The 19,958-nt window shown below is 42.4% G+C and overlaps 1 protein-coding gene across 1 annotated transcript in view; it reads left to right on the plus strand.

Annotated features, from left to right (window-relative positions):
* The window catches only part of atp5po (ATP synthase peripheral stalk subunit OSCP), a 40,273-nt gene extending 22,492 nt beyond the window's left edge, over positions 1-17,781 (plus strand). Inside the window, exons 3-7 of the mRNA XM_073044888.1 lie at positions 1,738-1,848; positions 11,293-11,422; positions 13,339-13,451; positions 16,080-16,166; positions 17,532-17,781. Coding sequence (XP_072900989.1) covers positions 1,738-1,848; positions 11,293-11,422; positions 13,339-13,451; positions 16,080-16,166; positions 17,532-17,645 — 555 coding nt within the window. The 3' untranslated portion in view covers positions 17,646-17,781. The remainder of the gene's footprint in view (positions 1-1,737; positions 1,849-11,292; positions 11,423-13,338; positions 13,452-16,079; positions 16,167-17,531) is intronic.
* The last annotated feature ends 2,177 nt before the right edge of the window (positions 17,782-19,958 follow it).

The raw sequence follows: 19,958 nt of genomic DNA on the forward strand, positions 1-19,958 counted from the left end.
GCACAAGTACTCCCAAGTCCTTCTGCACAGCAGCATGCTACACATTTTTACCATTTAAATAATAATCTGCTCTTCCATTTTTCCTTCCAAAGTGGATTACCTCGCATTTACCAACGTTGTATTCCATCTGCCAAACCCTTGCCTGCTCATTTAACCTGTCTATATAGATACATAGAAAACCTACAGCATAATACAGGCCCTTTGGCCTACAAAGTTGTGCCAAACATGTCCCTACCTTAAAAACTACTAGGCTTACCCATAGCCCTCTGTTTTTCTAAGCTCCATGTACTATCTAAAAGCCTCTTAAAAGACCCTATCGAATCCACCTCCACCACTGTTGCCGGCAGCCCATTCCATGCATTCACCACTCTGAGTAAAAATACCTTACCCCTGACATCTCCTCTGTACCTACTCCCCAACACCTTAAACCTGTGTCCTCTTGTGGCAACCATTTCAGCCCTGGGGAAAAAGCCTCATCCAGGTCATTTATACAAATCACAAAGAGTAGGGATCCCAGAACAGATCTCTGAGGCACTACACTGGTGACCGACCTCCATGCAGAATATGATCCGTCTACAACCACTCTTTGCCTTCTGTGGGCAAGCCAGTTCTGGATCCACAAAGCAATGTCTCCTTGGATCCCATGCCTCCTTACTTTCTCAGTAAGCCTTGCATGGGGTACCTTATCAAATGCCTTGCTGAAATCCATATAGACTACATCTACTGCCCTCCTTTCATCAATGTATTTGGTCACATCCTCAAAAAATTCAATCAGGCTTGTAAGGCACAATCTGCCCTTGACAAAGCCATGCTGACTTTTCCTAATCATATTATTACCTCTCTAAATGTTCATAAATCCTGCCTCTCAGGATCTTCTCCATCAATTTACCGACCACTGAGTTAAGACTCACTGGTCTGTAGTTTCCTGGGCTATCTCTATTCCCTTTCTTGAATAAAGGAACAACATCCAGAACTTCTCCTGTCCCCATTGATGATGCAAAGATTTGATACAAAGATACCTCTCTGCAGACTCTCAGTATCTTCAGCATAATTTGTTTTTCCACTCAATTTAGTACCATCAGCAAACTTAGATACACTACGCTCGGTTCTCTCTTCCAGATTGTTAATGTATATTGTGAAGAGTTGTGAGCCCAGCACCAACCCCTGTGACACACCGCTCACCGCTGATTGCCAACCAGAGTAGCACACATGTATTCCAACTTTCTGCTTTCTATTAGTTAACCATGCTAATGCATCACCCCCAACCTTGTGGAGGTATTCTGTCTAGGTACCCTCCAACCTGATGACATGAATATCGTATTCTCTTTCCAGTGAACAAATTTACCCCACTTCCTCTTCCTCTATTCCCACTCTAACCTTTCACTTCTTCTCACCTGCCTATTACTTCCCCTGGGTCCCTTCCTACTTTCTCCTACTGCCCACTCCTATCAGATTCTTTCTTCTCTAGCCCTTGACCTTTCCCACCCACCTGGCTTCATCTATCACCTTCCCGCTAGCCTCTTTCACCTTCCCCCCACCTTTTTATTCTGACATCTTCTCCCTTCCTTTCCAGTCCTGGAGAAGGGTCTCTGCCTGAAACATCAACTGATTACGTTTTTCTGTAGATGCTGCCTGACTTGCTGGTTTCCTCCAGCATTTTGTGTGTTTTGCTTTGGGTTTGTACCATCTGCAGACTTTCTCATGTTTGCAATTAATAGTTATTGTTTCTGCACCCAGCCACCTATTCAAGTCTACGGAGTTGAAGGCAGATATGCCACAGCTTTGTACTCAGCTGCCAGCAAACAGAAGAAACTGGACCAAGTAGAGCAGGAACTACAGAAAATTAATGTAAGTAGATTTTCTCCATAGCATTTGTATTCACTGAAAGAAAAATGTACTTAAAGTTGGGGGCTTGAATATAATTTTTAAAATTCAAGATGATTAATGAAAAACAGTTTTGTAGCACTCACATCGATAGTGATCAAATGCTTGGAGAGGTTGGTCATGACTAGACTGAACTCCTACCTCAGCAAGGACCTGGACCCATTGCAGTTTGCCTATCGCCACAATAGATCAAAGGTAGACGCAATCTCAATGGCTCTCCACACGGCTTTAGACCACCTAGACAACACAAGCACCTACGTCAGGATGCTGTTCATCAACTTTAGCTCAGCATTTAATACCATCATTCCCACAATTCTGACTGAGAAGTTGCAGAACCTGGGCCTCTGTACCTCCCTCTGCAATTGGATCCTCGACTTCCTAAACGGAAGACCACAGTCTGTGCGGATTGGTGATAACATATTCTTCTCACTGATGATCAACACTGGCCCACTACTCTACTCTCTGCATACACGTGACTGTGTGGCTAGGCATAGCTCAAATAACATAGATAGATAGATAGATAGATAGATAGATAGATAGATAGATACTTTATTCATCCCCATGGGGAAATTCAACTTTTTTTCCAATGTCCCATACACTTGTTGTAGCAAAACTAATTACATACAATACTTAACTCAGTAAAAAAATATGATATGCATCTAAATCACTATCTCAAAAAGCATTAATAATAGCTTTTAAAAAGTTCTTAAGTCCTGGCGGTTGAATTGTAAAGCCTAATGGCATTGGGGAGTATTGACCTCTTCATCCTGTCTGAGGAGCATTGCATCGATAGTAACCTGTCGCTGAAACTGCTTCTCTGTCTCTGGATGGTGCTATGTAGAGGATGTTCAGAGTTTTCCATAATTGACCGTAGCCTACTCAGCGCCCTTCGCTCAGCTACCGATGTTAAACTCTCCAGCACTTTGCCCACGACAGAGCCCGCCTTCCTTACCAGCTTATTAAGACGTGAGGCGTCCCTCTTCTTAATGCTTCCTCCACAACTGACCTATAGAACATCTTCAGCATCTCACTACAGACATTGAATGACGCCAACCTTCTAAGGAAGTATAGTCGACTCTGTGCCTTCCTGCACAAGGCATCTGTGTTGGCAGTCCAGTCTAGCTTCTCGTCTAACTGTACTCCCAGATACTTGTAGGTCTTAACCTGCTCCACACATTCTCCATTAATGATCACTGGCTCCATATGAGGCCTAGATCTCCTAAAGTCCACCACCATCTCCTTGGTCTTGGTGATATTGAGACGCAGGTAGTTTGAGTTGCACCATATCACAAAGTCCTGTATCAGTTTCCTATACTCCTCCTCCTGTCCATTCCTGACACACCCCACTATGGCCGTGTCATCAGCGAACTTCTGCACATGGCAGGACTCCGAGTTATATTGGAAGTCTGATGTGTACAGGGTGAACAGGACCGGAGAGAGTACGGTTCCCTGCGGCGCTCCTGTGCTGCTGACCACCGTGTCAGACCTACAGTCTCCCAACCGCACATACTGAGGTCTATCTGTCAAGTAGTCCACTATCCAATCCACCATGTGAGAGTCTACTCCCATCTCAGTTAGTTTGTGCCTTAAGATCTTGGTGGGCTGGATGGTGTTAAAGGCACTAGAGAAGTCAAGGAATGTAATCCTCACAGCACAACTGACCCCATCTAGGTGAGAGAGTGATTTGTGCAGCAAATACGTGATAGCATCCTCCACTCCCACCTTCTCCTTATACGCAAACTGAAGAGGATCCTGGGCGTGCCTGGTTGTGGCCTCAGATTCTGTATTATCAGCCGCTCCATGGTCTTCATCACGTGCGACGTCAAGGCAACAGGTCTGAAGTCATTCAACTCCTTTGGTTGTGGTTTCTTCGGTACCGGGACAATACAGGATGTTTTCCACTGTCTGGGTACTCTTCTCTGCTCCAGGCTCATGTTGAAGATGTACATGAAGATGAAGACATGTACAAATTTGCTGACGATACAAACATTGCTGGTAGAATCTCAGGTGGTGACGAGAGTGCGTTCAGGAGTGAGATACCAACTAGTGGAATGGTGCCTCAGCAACAACCTGACACTTAAACAACACACACAAAATGCTGGTGGAACACAGCAGGCCAGGCAGCATCTATAGGGAGAAGCACTGTCGATGTTTCAGGCCAAGACCCTTCATCAGGACTAACTGAAAGGAGAGATACTAAGAGATTTGAAAGTAGTGGGGGGAGGGGGAAATGCGAAATGATAGGAGAAGACCGGAGGGGGTGGGATGAAGCTAAGAGCTGGAAAGGTGATTGGCGAAAGTGATACAGAGCTGGAGAAGGGAAAGGATCATGGGACGGGAGGCCTCGGGAGAAAGAAAGGGGGGGAACACCAGAGGGAGATGGAAATTAGGCAGAGTGATGGGCAGAGAGAGAGAAAAAAAAACAACTAAATATGTCAGGGATGGGGTAAGAAGGGGAGGAGGGGCATTAACGGATATTAGAGAAGTCAATGTTCGTGCCATCAGGTTGGAGGCTACCCAGCCGGTATATAAGGTATTGTTCCTCCAACCTGAGTTTGGATTCATTTTGACAGTAGAGGAGGCCATGGATAGTCATATCAGAATGGGAATGGGACGTGGAGTTAAAATGTGTGGCCACTGGGAGATCTTGCTTTCTCTGGCGGACCGAGCGTAGGTGTTCAGCGAAATGGTCTCCCAGTCTGCGTCGGGTCTCACCAAGATATATAAAAGGCCACACCGGGAACACCGGACGCAGTATACCACACCAACCGACTCACAGGTGAAGTGTCGCCTCACCTGGAAGGACTGTCTGGGGCCCTGAATGGTGGTGAGGGAGGAAGTGTAAGGGCAGGTGTAGCACTTGTTCCACTTACAAGGATAAGTGCCAGGAGGGAGATCGGTGGGAGGGGATTGGGGGGGAGGGACAAGTGGACAAGGGAGTCGCGTAGGGAGCGATCCCTGCAGAAAGCAGAAAGGGGGGGAAGGGAAAGATGTGCTTGGTAGTGGGATCCCGTTGGAGGTGGCGGAAGTTACGGAGAATTATACGTTGGACCTGGAGGCTGGTGGGGTGGTAGGTGAGGACAAGGGGAACCCTATCCTGAGTGGGGTGGCGGTTGGATGGGGTGAGGGCAGATGTGCGGGAAATGGGAGAGATGCGTTTGAGAGCAGAGTTGATGGTGGAAGAAGGGAAGCCCCTTTGTTTAAAAAAGGAAGACATCTCCTTCGTCCTGGAATGAAAAGCCTCATCCTGAGAGCAGATGCGTGGAGACAGAGGAATTGTGAGAAGGGGATAGCATTTTTGCAAGAGACAGGGTGGGAAGAGGAATAGTCCAGGTAGCTGTGAGAATCTGTAGACTTATAGTAGATATCAGTAGATAAGCCGTCTCCAGAGATGGAGACAGAAAGATCAAGAAAGGGGAGGGAGGTGTCAGAAATGGACCAGGTAAATTTGAGGGTGGGGTGCAAGTTGGAGGCAAAGTCAATGAAGTCAACGAGCTCAGCATGCGTGCAGGAGGCAGCGCCAATGCAGTCGTCGATGTAGCGAAGGAAAAGAGGGGGACAGATACCCGTATAGACTTGGAACATGGACTGTTCCACAAAGCCAACACAAAGGCAGGCATAACTGGGACCCATGTGGGTGCCCATGGCTACACCCTTGGTTTGGAGGAAGTGGGAAGAGCCAAAGAAGAAATTATTGAGAGTAAGTACTAATTCTGCTAGATGGAGGAGAGTGGTGGTAGAGGGGAATTGGTTAGGTCTGGAATCCAAAAAGAAGCAAAGAGCTTTGAGACCGTCCAGGTGGGGGATGGAGGTATATAGGGACTGGATGTCCATGGTGAAAATAAGGCAGTGGGGTCCAGGGAACTTAAAGTCATTGAAAAAATTCAAAGCGTGAGAAGTGTCACAAACATAGATGGGAAGAGATTGAACAAGGGGGGATAAGACAGTGTCAAGGTATGCAGAAATGAGTTTGGTAGGGCAGGAGCAAGCTGAGACAATAGGTCTACCTGGACAGGCAGGTTTGTGGATCTTGGGTAGGAGGTAGAAACGGGAAGTGCGGGGTGTGGGAACTAAGAGGTTGGTGGCAGTGGATGGGAGATCCCCAGAGTTGATAAGGTTGGTGATGGTATAGGAGACAATGGCCTGGTGCTCCTTAGTGGGGTCATGATCAAGGGGTAAATAAGAGGAGGTATCAGAGTTGTCGCTGTGCCTCGGCCAGGTAGAGGTCAGTACGCCAAACAACAGCTCCCCCCTTATCAGCAGGTTTTATAGTGAGGTTGGGATTGGTGCGAAGGGAGCGGAGAGCAGAGCGTTCGGAAGGAGTTAGGTTGGAATTGGAACAGGGTGTGGTGAAGTCGAGACAGTTAATGTCCCATCGGCAATTAGCAATAAAGAGATCCAGAGCAGGCAGAAGACCAGAGCGGGGTGTCCATGAAGAGGAGGAGGGTTGAAGACTGGAGAAGGGGTCATCGGTGGGAATAGGAGAGTCATATCAAAGAAGTAAGCTCGGAGACGGAGACGGCGGAAGAAGAGTTCAGCGTCATGGCGTACACGGAACTTGCTGAGGTGTGGGTGAAGGGGGACAAAGCTGAGGCCCTTACTCTGCCTCAGAGAGTTGAAGGTCGGAGGGAATGGTAAAGATGAGAGATGGGATCAGAGGGGGGAGGGAGGCTGGTAGTGTCAGTGGAGAGGAAAGGGTTGGTGTGAGAGGAAGATGGAGCCTCTGAAGGCCCAGGAACTTAATGTCAGTAAGACGAAAGAGCCAATTGTGGACTTCAGGAAGGGTAAGATGAAGGAGCACATACCAATCCTCATACAGGGAGCAGAAGTAGAAAGAGTGAGCAGCTTCACATTCCTCAATGTCAAGATCTCTGAGGATCTGACCTGGTCCCAGCATATCAATGTAGTTATAAAGAAGGCAAGACAGCGGCTATAATTTATAAGTTTGAAGAGATTTTGTGTGTCAACAAATACACTCAAAAACTTCTATAGTTGTACCATGGAGAGCATTCTGACAGGCTGCATCACTGTCTGGTATGGAGGGGCTACTGCACAGGACTGAAAGAAGCTGTAGAAGGTTGTAAATCTACTCAGCTCCATCTTAGGTACTAGCCAGAACATCTTTAGGGAAAGGCAGCATCCATTGTTAAGGACCTCCAGCACCCAGGGCATGCCCTTTTCTCACTGTTACCATCAGGTAGGAGATACAGAAGCCTGAGGGCACACACTCAGCGATTCAGGAACAGCTTCTTCACGTCTGCCATCCGATTCCTAAATGGACACTGAATCTTTGGACACAACCTCACTTTTTTTATTATACAGTATTTCTGTTTTTGCACATTTTTAAAAATCCATTCAATATACGAATTTGATTTACTTGTTTATTTATTATTATGTTTTATTTTATGTAATTTTTTTTCTCTCTCTACTGGATTATGTATTGCATTGAACTGCTGCTGCTAAGTTAACAAATTTCACATCACACGCCGGTGATAATAAACCTGATTCTGATTCTTCATGATGTGAAAAATGGATACCAAAACGTTATCCAGATGCTTCTGTCACTCATTCTTAATGCGTTTAAACAAACTATCGCTGCTGAAAAGGCAGAAGATTGGGGCTGAGAGGAAAATTGGATCAACCATGATGAAGTGGCAGAGCAGACTCGATGGGCCAAATGGCCTAATTTTCCTATATTTGATGGTCTTTATTGAACACCCTCTGGAAATCTTAATTTACAACATCCACATGTATGCTTAAAATCACTGCAAATTATATCTTCAAATATATAATTTATCAAGCATTACCTGCGCTTCCTGATATGCTGCCTAATAGAACCAGTTCTTTACAGATATCTCACTATTTTTTTGTTAAATATAGATTCAAGCACCTTTACAGACATTAAGCCAATTGCCTATAATTACCTACCTTTTGCCTACATCCTTTTTTAAACAGTGGTGTGACATTCATCATCTTCCAATCTGCTAGGACCTGTCCAGAGTCCAGAAAATTTTGATTTTTCAAAACAAGTTGACTTCTTCTTTTAATACTTCTAAAGATCCAGCCAGGCCAGAGGGCTGGACCATTCTCGATGAAAATAGGAATAGAACAGTGAGAATAGGAATAGGATGAGGTGGAGGATAAATGCGTGGCTGAGGGATTGGAGCAGGGGGCAGGGATTCAGATTTCTGGATCATTGGGACGTCTTTGGGGCAGATGTGACCTGTACAAAAAGGATGGGTTGCACTTGAATCCCGGGGGACCAATATCCCGGTGGGGACGTTTGCTAGGGCTACTGGGGAGAGTTTAAATTAGAATTGTTGGGGAGTGGGAACCAAACTGAAGAAACTGGGGAAGAGGAGGTTAGCTCACAAATGGAGAAAGCTTGTCGGCAGTGCGAGGAGGAGGATAGGCGAGAAGGGACACACTCAGACCGAAGGCTTGAGGTGTGTCTATTTTAACGCAAGGAGTATTGTGAACAAAGTGGATGAACTTAGAGCATGGATCAGTGAGATACGATGTGGTGGCCATTACAGAGACTTGGATGGCTCAGGGACAGGATTGGTTACTTCAAGTGCCGGGTTTTAGATGTTTCAGAAAGGACAGGGAAGGAGGCAAAAGAGTTGGGGGTGTGGCACTGTTGATCAGAGATAATGTCACAGCTGCAGAAAAGGTGGACGCCATGGAGGGATTGTCTACGGAGTCTCTGTAGGTGGATGTTAGGAACAGGAAGGTGTCAATAACTTTACTGGGTGTTTTTAATAAGCCGCCCAATAGTAACAGGGATATCTAGGAGCAGATAGGGAAACAGATCCTGGAAAGGTGTAATAATAACAGAGTTGTCGTGATGGGAGATTTTAATTTCCCAAATATTGATTGGCATCTCCCTAGAGCGAGGGGTTTAGATGGGGTGGAGTTTGTTAGGTGTGTTCAGGAAGGTTTCTTGACACAATATGTAGATAAGCTTACAAGAGGAGAGACTGTACAGTACTTGATTTGGTATTGGGAATTGAACCTGGTGAGGTGTCAGATCTCTCAGTGGGAGAGCATTTTGGAGATAGTGATCATAATTCTATCTCCTTTTCAATAGCATTGAAGAGCGATAGGAACAGACAAGTCAGAAAAGCGTTTAATTGGAGTAAGGGGAATTATGAGGCTATTAGGCAAGAAATTGGAGGCTTAAATTGGAAACAGATGTTCTCAGGGAAAAGTACGGAAGAAATGTGGCAAATGTTCAGGGGATATTTGTGTGGAGTTCTGTATAGGTACATTCCAGTGAGACAGGGAAGTTATGGTAGGGTACAGGAACCTTTGTGTACAAAGGCTGTAATAAATCCAGTCAAGAAGAAAAGAAAAGCATACGGAAGGTTCAAAAAACTAGGTAATGATAGAGATCTAGAAGATTATAAGGCTAACAGGAAGGAGCTTAAGAATGAAATTAGGAGAGCCAGAAGGGGCCATGAGAAGGCCTTGGCAGACAGAATTAACAAAAGCCCCAAGGCATTCTACAAGTATGTGAAGAGCAAGAGGATAAGATGTGAGAGAATAGGACCTATAAAGTGTGACAGTGGGAAAGTGTGTATGGAACCAGAGGAAATAGCAGAGCTACTTAATGAATACTTCAGTATTCACTATGGAAAAGAATTATAGTGATTGGAGTGATGACTTGCAGCAGACTGAAAAGCTTGAGCATGTAGATATTAAGAAAGAGGATGTGCTGAAGCTTTTGTAAAGCATCAAGTTGGATAAGTTGCCGGGACCAGACGAAATGTACCCTAGGCTACTGTGGGAGGTGAGGGAGGAGATTGCTGAGCCTCTGGCAATGATCTTTGCATCATCAATAAGGATGGGAGAGGTTCCGGAGGATTGGAGGGTTGCGGGTGTTGTTCCCTTATTCAAGAAAAGGAGCAGAGATTGCCCAGGAAATTATAGGCCAGTGAGTCTTACCTCAGTGGTTGGTAAGTTGCTGGAAAAGATTCTGAGGCAGGATTTATGAACATTTGGAGAGGCATAATATGATTAGGAAGTCAGCAGGACCTGGTCAAAGGTCGGTCGTGCCTTACGAGCCTGTTTGAATTTTTGAGTATGTGACTAAACACATTGATTAAGGTAGAGTCGTAGATGTAGTGTATATGGATTTCAGCAAGGCGTTTGAAAAGGTACCCCATTGCAAGGCTTATTAAGAAACTAAGGAGGCATGGGATCCAAGGGGACATTGCTTTGTGGATCCAGAATTGGCTTGCCCACAGAAGGCAAAGAGTGGTTGTAGACGGGTCATATTCTGAACAGAGGCTGGTGATCAGTGGTATACTTCAGGGATCTGTTCTGGGGCCCCTACTCTGTGATTTCTATAAATGACCTGGATGAGGAATTGGAGGGGGTGGGTTAGTAAATTTTCTAATGACACAAAGGTTGGGGGTGTTGTGGATCATGTGGAGGGCTGTCAGAGGTTACAGCGGGACATAGATAGGATGCAAAACTGGGCTGAGAAGTGGCAGATGGAGTTCAACCCAGATAAGTGTGAGGTGATTCATTTTGGTAGGTCAAACATGATTGCAGAATTTTGCATTAATGGTAAGACCCTTGGCAGTGTGGAGGATCAGAGGGATCTTGGGGTCCCATAGGACAATCAAAGCTACGCAGGTTGACTGTGATTAAGAAGGCATACGGTGTATTGGCCTTCATCAACCATGGGATTGAGTTTAGGAGCAGAGAGGTAATGTTGCAGCTGTATAGGACCCTGGTCAGACCCCGCTTGGGGTACTGTGCTCAGTTCTGGTCGCCTCACTACTGGAAGGATGTGGAAACCATAGAAAGGGTGCAGAGGAGATTTACAAGGATGTTGACTGGATTGGGGAGCATGCCTTATGAGAATAAGTTGAGTGAACTCGGCCTTTTCTCCTTGGAGCGACATAGGATGAGAGATGACCTGATAGAGGTGTACAAGATAATTAGAGGCATTGATTGTGTGGATAGAGTCTCTTTCCCAGGGCTGAAATGGCTAGCATGAAAGTTTAAAGGTGCTTGGAATTAGGTACAGAGATGTTGGGCATAAGTTTTTTACGCAGAGAGTGGTGAGTGCGTGGAATGGGCTGCCAGCAGCGGTGGTGGAGGTGGAAACGATAGGGTCTTTTAAGAGACTCCTGGATAGGTATATGGAGCTTAGAAAAATAGAGGGCTATGGGTAAGCCTAGGAAGTTCTAAGGTAAGGACATGTTCGGCACAGCTTTGTGGGCTGAAGGGCCTGTACTGTTCTGTAGGTTTTCTAAGTTTCTATGACTCTATTAAAACACTGGTTTAATACTCAGGATCACATGTATGTTTTGGTTTGTACACTGACAGTTGATTTAAACATTCCCAGAAGTGTGGTGTATTTCCATTAAAGGTTATCTCCTTCTTCCCTTCCAGTCAATAATGAAAGACCCCAAGGTCTATGGAGTGCTCACCAATCCCCATATCAAGCGCAATGTCAAGCAAAAAACTGTCAACGATGTCTTGACGAAGCAGAAGGTTTCCCCAATTATGATCAACTTTATCAGTAAGTCCAATAAGGTTATCTAATAATTATGATTTTTAGTGATATTTTCAGGAATGCATACAACATTGCAAGAGACGCATACACAAATAAAAGTAGTCATTAATTAGGAGTTTAGTAACCTAATTATACTTCTAAATGAATTTTTAAATTTTTAAGTACAAAAATGGCAGCATATATTTCAGAGTTGATGATAGTTCTGTGTATTCAGTAACATTCGTTGGAAAATGTTATTTCCACTTCGTCATGTTAGTATTTTTATTCATGAGGCAATACTGAAAATAGTAGTCATATATCCAAGCTGAATGCAAACTTAAAACATCATCTTGACAAAATTAGGTGTTAATCAGTGAGTTAGTCAGAACATTACTGTGAATGTATTCAATTTTTTTTTGCTACATTAAAACAGTAGTCAAAAGTCAAACAGAACCAAATGAGTTCCAGATGTCTTGATACTTGTCTTGCATTAGGCCTCAGAGCAATCCAGCAATTTGAAATATTCGACAACAAACCCATCTAACAGTCCTGAAGTACAGGGGCTAATTTATAGTACTTAATGTCTTAACCTACAATTTTTCTGTGCTTTACAGTACAGTAGAACTACAGTAGAAGGAGTCAATTTTAGAAAACCTAGCACATTTATTTTTCAACATAGTTCGCTCCTGCATGTACACAATTAGTCCAGTGGTCGTGGAGCATTAAGATCCCTTCTTTGTAGAAGTGGTCCACAGCAGAGGTGATTGATAAGTTCATGGCCTAAGGTAGAAGGAGATGAATTATTAACTTCAAACTTTCTGCATTTTCACTCAGTTGAACTGCACGTGCATATAACGAGAGCATCTTGGACCTCCAGGTGGTCCACAGCAGGGGCGGTTGATAAGTTCGTGGTTGAGGTAGAAGGAGATGAGTTATACAGCTCTCATCTCCTTCTACCTTAGGCCACAAACTTATCAATCACCCCATGCTGTGGCCTACTTCTGGAGGTCCAAGATGCCGACTTCTACAAAGAAGGGATCCATATGCTCCACGACCACTGGACTAAGTGTTTAAATGTAGGAGAAATAAATGTGCTAGGTTTTCTAAAATTGATTCTTACTTTAGGCCATGAACTTATCAATCACCCCTCATATTCATTCAATTTTCCTTTGGAAGACACAATAATTCAAATTGTTTTCTATAATTTTATTATCACAGATTTTGTCTGCCTTTTCTCTGGCACCAAGAAAACAAAGCTAAAGCACTTTTTTATTTGACTGATAAAAACGGAGTAAATTAAATCTGGTAGGTTAGCATGTGAATACCTTAGTGTTTGTCTTCCAATAACTCCCAATTAAGACAAAATCATGTATTGTTGCTTAACTGCAACATTTATGTAGTAAGTAACTGATACTCCTTGTCAACTATAGTTAAATTTAATATTTTAAAACCATGGTATTGCAAACAGGCTTAAGTATCAGTTAAGGAATTTGAAAATCTTTTTTAGCTAGAGGATTAACCTGAAAGGTGAAATGTTTAAGGGGAACATGAGGGAAAATTTCTTCACTCAGAAGTTGGTGAGAATGTGGAATGAGCTATCAGCACAAGTGGTGGATGCAGGGTCAATTTGAACATTTAAGAGAATTGGATAGGTACATGGATGGAGGAGCATGATCCAAATGGAAGTCGATGTGGCTAGACAGACTATGTGAGCCGAAGGGCTTGTTCTATAATTATGACCTGCGACTTACCTGGCAATGAACTGTGGCACAAATTCAGGGGAAGTGAGAAAAATGTTTATAAAGAAGGATTTTAGGGAGTTTTCTCAATGAATATAATTTTCAAAGTTCTGTGTTTTTCTCTTGATATCTTTAGTTTGAAATGTAACAACTGCCCAGGTTTCCCGAGTACAAGTAGTAAAGAAAGAAATCTTATTTATTCAGATTTGCTAGCCGAGAATGGACGATTGCGCCAGACCCCTGATGTTGCTGTAGCTTTCAGCAATATTATGAGTGCTCACCGTGGCGAAGTTCTCTGCTCAGTCACAACTGCTCAGGTAAAATAAATTCTTTGCTGTATGACAGACAGACAGACATACTTTATTGATCCCGAGGGAAATTGGGTTTCATTACAGCCGCACCAAGAATAGTGAAGAAATACAGCAATATAAAACCATAAGTAATTAAATAATAAGTAAATCATGCCAAGTGGAAATAAGTCCAGGACCAGCCTATTGGCTCAGGGTGTCTGACACTCCAAGGGAGGAGTTGTAAAGTTTGATGGCCACGGGTAGGAATGAGTTCCTATGCCGCTCAGTGTTACATCTCGGTGGAATGAGTCTCTGGCTGAATGTACTCCTGTGCCTAACCAGTAAATTATGGAGTGGATGGGAGTCATTGTCCAAGATGGCATGCAACTTGGACAGCATCCTCTTTTCAGACACCACCATCAGAAAGTCCAGTTCCACCCCCACATCATCACTGGCCTTACAAATGAGTTTGTTGATTCTGTTGGTGTCTGCTACCCTCAGCCTGCTGCCCCAGCACACAACAGCAAACATGATAGCACTGGCCACCACAGACTCGTAGAACATCCTTAGCATTGTCCGGCAGATGTTAAAGGACCCCAGTCTCCTCAGGAAGTAGAGACGGCTCTGCCCCTTCCTGTAGACAGCCTCAGTGTTCTTTGACCAGTCTAGTTTATTGTCCATTCGTATCCCCAGGTATTTGTAATCCTCCACCATGTCCACACTGACCCCTTGGATGGAAACGGGTCACCGGTACCTTAACCCTTCTCAGGTCCACCACCAGCTCCTTAGTCTTTTTCACATTAAGCTGCAGATGATGCTGCTCGCACCATGTGACAAAGTTTCCCACTGTAGCCCTGTATTCAGCCTCATCTCCCTTGCTGATGCATCCAACTATGGTAGAGTCATCAGAAAACTTCTGAAGATGGCAAGGCTCTGTTTTGTAGTTGAAGTCCGAGGTGTAGATGGTGAAGAGAAAGGGAGACAACTGTATTAATAATGTATGGTTAAAAGTTGGGAACCTGCAAGTTCACCGAACAGTTTCTCTAATTTATATTGGCCACTCTAACAAATACAGCAGTATAGTGTACAACGCTTTAGAGTACCTGCGACTTGGGTTCAATTCCCGCTGCTGCCTGTAAGGATTTGTACATTCTCCCCATGACTGCGTGGGTTTCCTCTTGGTGCTCAGGTTTCCTTCCACAATCCAAAGATATACCAGTTGGTAAGTTAAAAGGTCTTTTTAAACTGTCCCATGATGAGGCTAGGGTTAAATCAGAGGTTGCAGGACAGTACAGCTCAAAGGGCCAGATTGGCCTATTCCGCGCTGTATCTCAATAAATAAATAAATAGTAAAATACATACTGAAATGGAGAAAACTAAGCACCCAGCCTAAAGTGCAACTTGCAAGATTAATAAGAGACAATTTGGTAAATTCAGATGTAGTGATTTAGATGACAATATACTTAGAATTTAAAAGTCTCAGTATTATTGAAGGTTGTAATGAAAGTAAAATAGCGAAGCTTTTTTCTACTACTGAGAGTCCAAGGACAGGAGGCCTATAGGCTGGTGGCCTATCGAGAGGTTGGAGGCCTGTCTCTGTGGGAGCTGGGTGGGTGGGATAGGTGCTTGTTTGTACTGCTATTGTTGTTGCTTGTTTCATTCTGCTGAACGCTGTGAGTGTGCATTGCTGGCGCTGGAATATGTGGTGACACTTGCAGGCTGCCCCTGAACATCCTTGGGTGCATAGATTGTTAACACAAATTACACATTTCACCGTATGTTTCGATGTACCTGTGATAAACAACTGAATCTAAATCTACTCTGCGAGGGGCACTTTGAGCAAGGAATGTCTTTGCCCCCTGCTGTCTATGCCAATAAACTAATTTGAATCTGAATTTTCTATACAGTTTTTTTCTGATGTCTGGAACAAAACAATGTTTTCAGATCAATTTACTGGAGTATGAAAGATTTGTGCTGTTATATATTGTTAACGTTGTGAAACAACATTAGCAGAGTGAGGGAGAAAACTGAACCCATTTTGGAGGTGACTAGAGATTTTTTTTAAAGTTAGGAAAAAAGACCAAGAATTTTAATGGCAGTAGGAGGGTTGAGAGTAAAGCCATGAAATCTAATAACCATTGGCTTTTGGTGAAAAGGAGGGAAAAAATCTATTAGACATTCTGAAAATACTTGAGCTAAAAGAATACAGCCAAACTGATGTAAAGCCATTACCAAAACAGTGCATTCAGTAGGGAGGATAAATATTTTAAACTAAAGCACAAAGGCTTTTTGAAGTTAACAGAGAAGGCAAGTTTAAAGTATTAGCCATACAATAAGTGGAGTGCTTTAAGTGAAAACAAAGCATGGATTTACTGGGATACTAATAAAACAGCTTAAGCAGGAGCTTTAGACTTAACTAAACTAGAAAAGAATGAGAATTAAATGAAGGGAGAAGCAGTCACTGGCAGCAGCACAATAGAACCTTTCATGAAGTGAATTTGCACATACTTTCACTCCACTGTGAGTGCAAAGAACAGATTAATAAGGCTGCGAATGAAATAATTATATAATTAGTAATTTAATCAACTAATGAATTGCTGCTTTGACAAACGGCTATTGGTTGAAATTTGACATGGACATTTCATTCACTTGTAGCCCCTGGATGAAGCAAGTCTTACAGATCTAAAGGCTGCTCTTAACGGTTTCCTGAAAAAAAGTGAAACTCTTAAGCTAGAGACCAAGGTAAGACTGAAGCAGAAGTAATTGAATGGAATTTGCTGTGGCTGTTTTAATATTGTGGATGTGGGAATGATTCCATTAATTGGGAACTAAAGCAAGTATTATATTTCCAAATATTCATTTTCCAAAAAATTAAATGTTACAGAGAAATCTTTGTATTTCATTAAAGAAGGTAACATATTAAGTAATAGACCACTTTTCAAATTAAAACAATTTTGTAGGTACTGTACCTAAAGACACTGGATACAGGAATGTCTAGACATAAGATGACACTGATAAAGTAGTATATAGCCAAAATTTAACACACTTTTATTTGTTATAGGAGTGGTATGGTAGTAGTTAAGTTACCAGTCCATTAATCCCAAGGCCTTGAGTAATAAACCAGTTCAGATGCCACCGTTGTGTTTGGTAAATTTACGTGCAATTATAATTTGCATTTATATTCATACTGGGCGACAGAACTACCAAGTAGTTGTAAAAACTCAATCTTATTCACTTATGTTTTACACGAGAGGAAATCTGTGAGCTATTCTGGTCTGGCCTTGTGTGTCTTCAGACCACCCATGCATTTCAGAAATATTCTCTGAAATGGACGAGAATGTCACACTGTTCAAGGGCAATAAAGTTGGCAGTAATCTCGAGCCTTTTCAACAAAGCTCAGATCCTGAAAAATAAAGGGTAGACGAACAGAATTTATTAAATTCTGGAATCGTTCTTGTAAATCATCTCTGGACATTCTCCAAAATGCTTTCCTGAAAAGGAACAGAAAATAGAATAAGGAAATGTTAACAAAGATAATTAGAGAAATCAAAAAGGAGATTTGCACTTACTTTCTTCAGTTACATTTTCCTTACGAAGAGTTGGCATGTAGAAATGCACTTCAACAGGTCCTAGCTACCTCCTGATGCCTGAGTCGAGCTTCCATTATGCTGCTTGATGATCAAATTCTTTTCAATGTTACTTCCATTTATGGATAATTACTATTTGTTTTTGTGAGATTCCTGGCTTTCTGGCCTAGGCTGTTATTCATGTGCGAGGCTGATTTGACTTTTAATACAATTCAATTATAAAAAACATCATAAATCTACAGCTCCTGCTTAACTGACGCATAGACATCCAGACCTGCTACAGGAGTTATGATAAGTTAGTGTCCTTCTACACCATTCCTATCCCAGCTTAAATTAGCCAAAGTAATTTCAGTTACTTTGTCACTTACTCAGATGTGAACAGCAAATTTTCATCTATGTGGTTCTCGGTTTAGATTGAAATCAATGCATTCAAGAAAGCTAGGTAAAATACATGCATTTGATATGAAAAGCACACTTTTTATCTTGTATGAAAAATTAACATAAGTTTTTTTTATTCTAGACTGATCCTTCGATACTGGGTGGAATGATTGTTAGCATTGGTGACAAGTATGTTGATATGTCTACAAAAACTAAGGTTCAGAAACTCAGCAAACTAATAAATGAAGCTATATAGGAATGCTGTGTGATCTGGATACTTTCCTATCAGATGTTTAATGTAAATCAGTTTTACTGTGTTGACAGTGATCAGTGTCTGTGTAATGAACATTCATTGATATTAAAAGGAATTAATAAAAAATCTTCCTCTGAAACTGTTGGCTACAATAATTTGATAAAGACAATAGAGAACTTATTTTGTGGTAAATAAGTATAGTTAATCAATTATGTAAACTGAACATGATGAGACTGGAAGCTGATGAAGTGATTCATTAACACAAGAGATTCTGCAGATGCTTCAGGTCCTGAGTAACATACACACACACAAAATGCTGGAGGAAATTCAGCAGGTCAGGCAGCATCTGTGGACAGGAATAAATGGTTGACATTTTGCGCCGAAACCCTTCATCAGGACTGGAAATGAGGGGGGAAGAAGCCAGAATAAGAAGGTGGGAGGGGAAGGAGTATCAGCTAGAAGATGATAAGTGAAGCTAGATGCGAGGAAAGATAGGTGGAAGGAAGGAAAGAGTGATTCATTTCAAGGTAGGGACCTGGAATTGGATCTTTTTACCTCAGCTACTGAATTATTTTTGTACCATAGATTTTGGAATATGAAATGTCTGGCTGTTAACCAATCTTTTGGGATATTATGGCCTTATGTTGTCTAAGTATATAATTATATTTTAAATTCTAGAAAAAATAAGCAAAAAGAGAAGGAATTTATTAACAGAAATGTAAATAAAGAAGAAAGAATGTAAGGTAAAAGACAAAACTGGTTAAAAACCCTCTAGGAACAATTTACTAATTAATGGGAGTGTGATTCCTTAGTTTCAGCTATTTTGTTTCTGAGATTAGATTAGTGTTTAAAACATAATTCACTGTTGTATAAGCTTCAAGATTAATATGTTAATAGTGCCTATCCAACAACATCCTAATATTTGGGTAAATCAGTATCAAGTTTATTATCACTGACATATGTTCTGAAAATTTTTGTGACATTAGTATAGGGCAAGGCATAAAACAATACTACAGGTTCAATAAAATAATAAATAACTAGTGCAAAAGAGAAATAGTGAAGTTCGTGGTCTTTCAGAAATCTGATGATTGAGGGGAAGAAGCTGTTCATAAAAACATTTGAGTATGTATCTTCAGGCTCCTGTAGCTCCCTGACGATAGTAATGAAAAGAGGGCATGTCCTGGGTGGTGAGTGCCACTTTCTTGAAGCTCTTGAAGATATCCTTGATGTCGGAGACAACTCTGCTAATGATGGAGTTGGCAGAGTCCACAATTCTTTGCAGCTTTTTTTGATCTTGTGCATTGGAGCCTCTATACCAGGCTGTGATGCAGTCATTCAGAATTCTCCACTGTACGTCAAAGTTCTCACCAAGTTCCTATTTAGACCGTAAGATATAGGAGCAGAATTAGCCCATTTGGCCCATTGAGCCTGCTCCGCCCTTTCATCATGGCTGATCCACTTTCCCTTTCAGCCCCAATTGCCTCCCTTCATGACCTGACTAATTAAGAATCTGTCAACCTCTGCTGTAAATATACCCAATGACTTGACCTCCCCAGCCACCTATGGCAACAAGTTGTATGGATTCACCAGTCTCTGGCTAAAGAGATTCCCCCTCATCTCCATTCTGAAAGGATGTCCCTCTATTTTGAGACTGCCCTCTGGTCTTGGATTCGCCCACCATAAGAAATATCCTCTGCAACATTTGATAGGTTTCAATGAGGTCACCCGCATTCTTCAGAATTCCAATGAATAGAGGGCCAGAGCCACCAAATGCTCCTCATATGACTAGCCTTTCAATCCTGGAATCATTTATGTGAATCTCGTTTGAATGCTCTGCAATGTCAGCAATCCTTTCTGAGATAAGGGACCTAGAATTGCTCACAATACTCCCAAGTGAGGCCTCACCAGTGCTTTATAAAGCCTCAACATTACATCCTTGCTTTTATATTTTGGTCCTCTGGCAATGAATGCTAGTGTCGCATTTGCCTTCTCACCACTGACTCAGCCTCTTGTATTACGTAGATCTCTAAATTGTTGAGATATGTTTGACAGTTTGCAACAAAGTAATGAGCATTAATTTTCCTGAGAAGTCTTGGTGAAGGTCATTGTTCGATCGTTACATTTACTATTAGAGAATGTATAGGATATACAACCTGAAATTCTTACTCTTCGCAGACATCCACAAAAACAGAAGAGTGCCCCAAAGAATGAGTGACAGTAGAAACGTTAACCTCAACCTCCCCTCACATACAAGCAGCAGCAAAGCAATGACCCTCTCCCTGCACCACTTACTTCAGCACCCTCCACCCACACAAG

Source organism: Hemitrygon akajei, chromosome 5 (genome assembly GCF_048418815.1).
Source record: "Hemitrygon akajei chromosome 5, sHemAka1.3, whole genome shotgun sequence".
NCBI lineage: Eukaryota > Metazoa > Chordata > Chondrichthyes > Myliobatiformes > Dasyatidae > Hemitrygon > Hemitrygon akajei.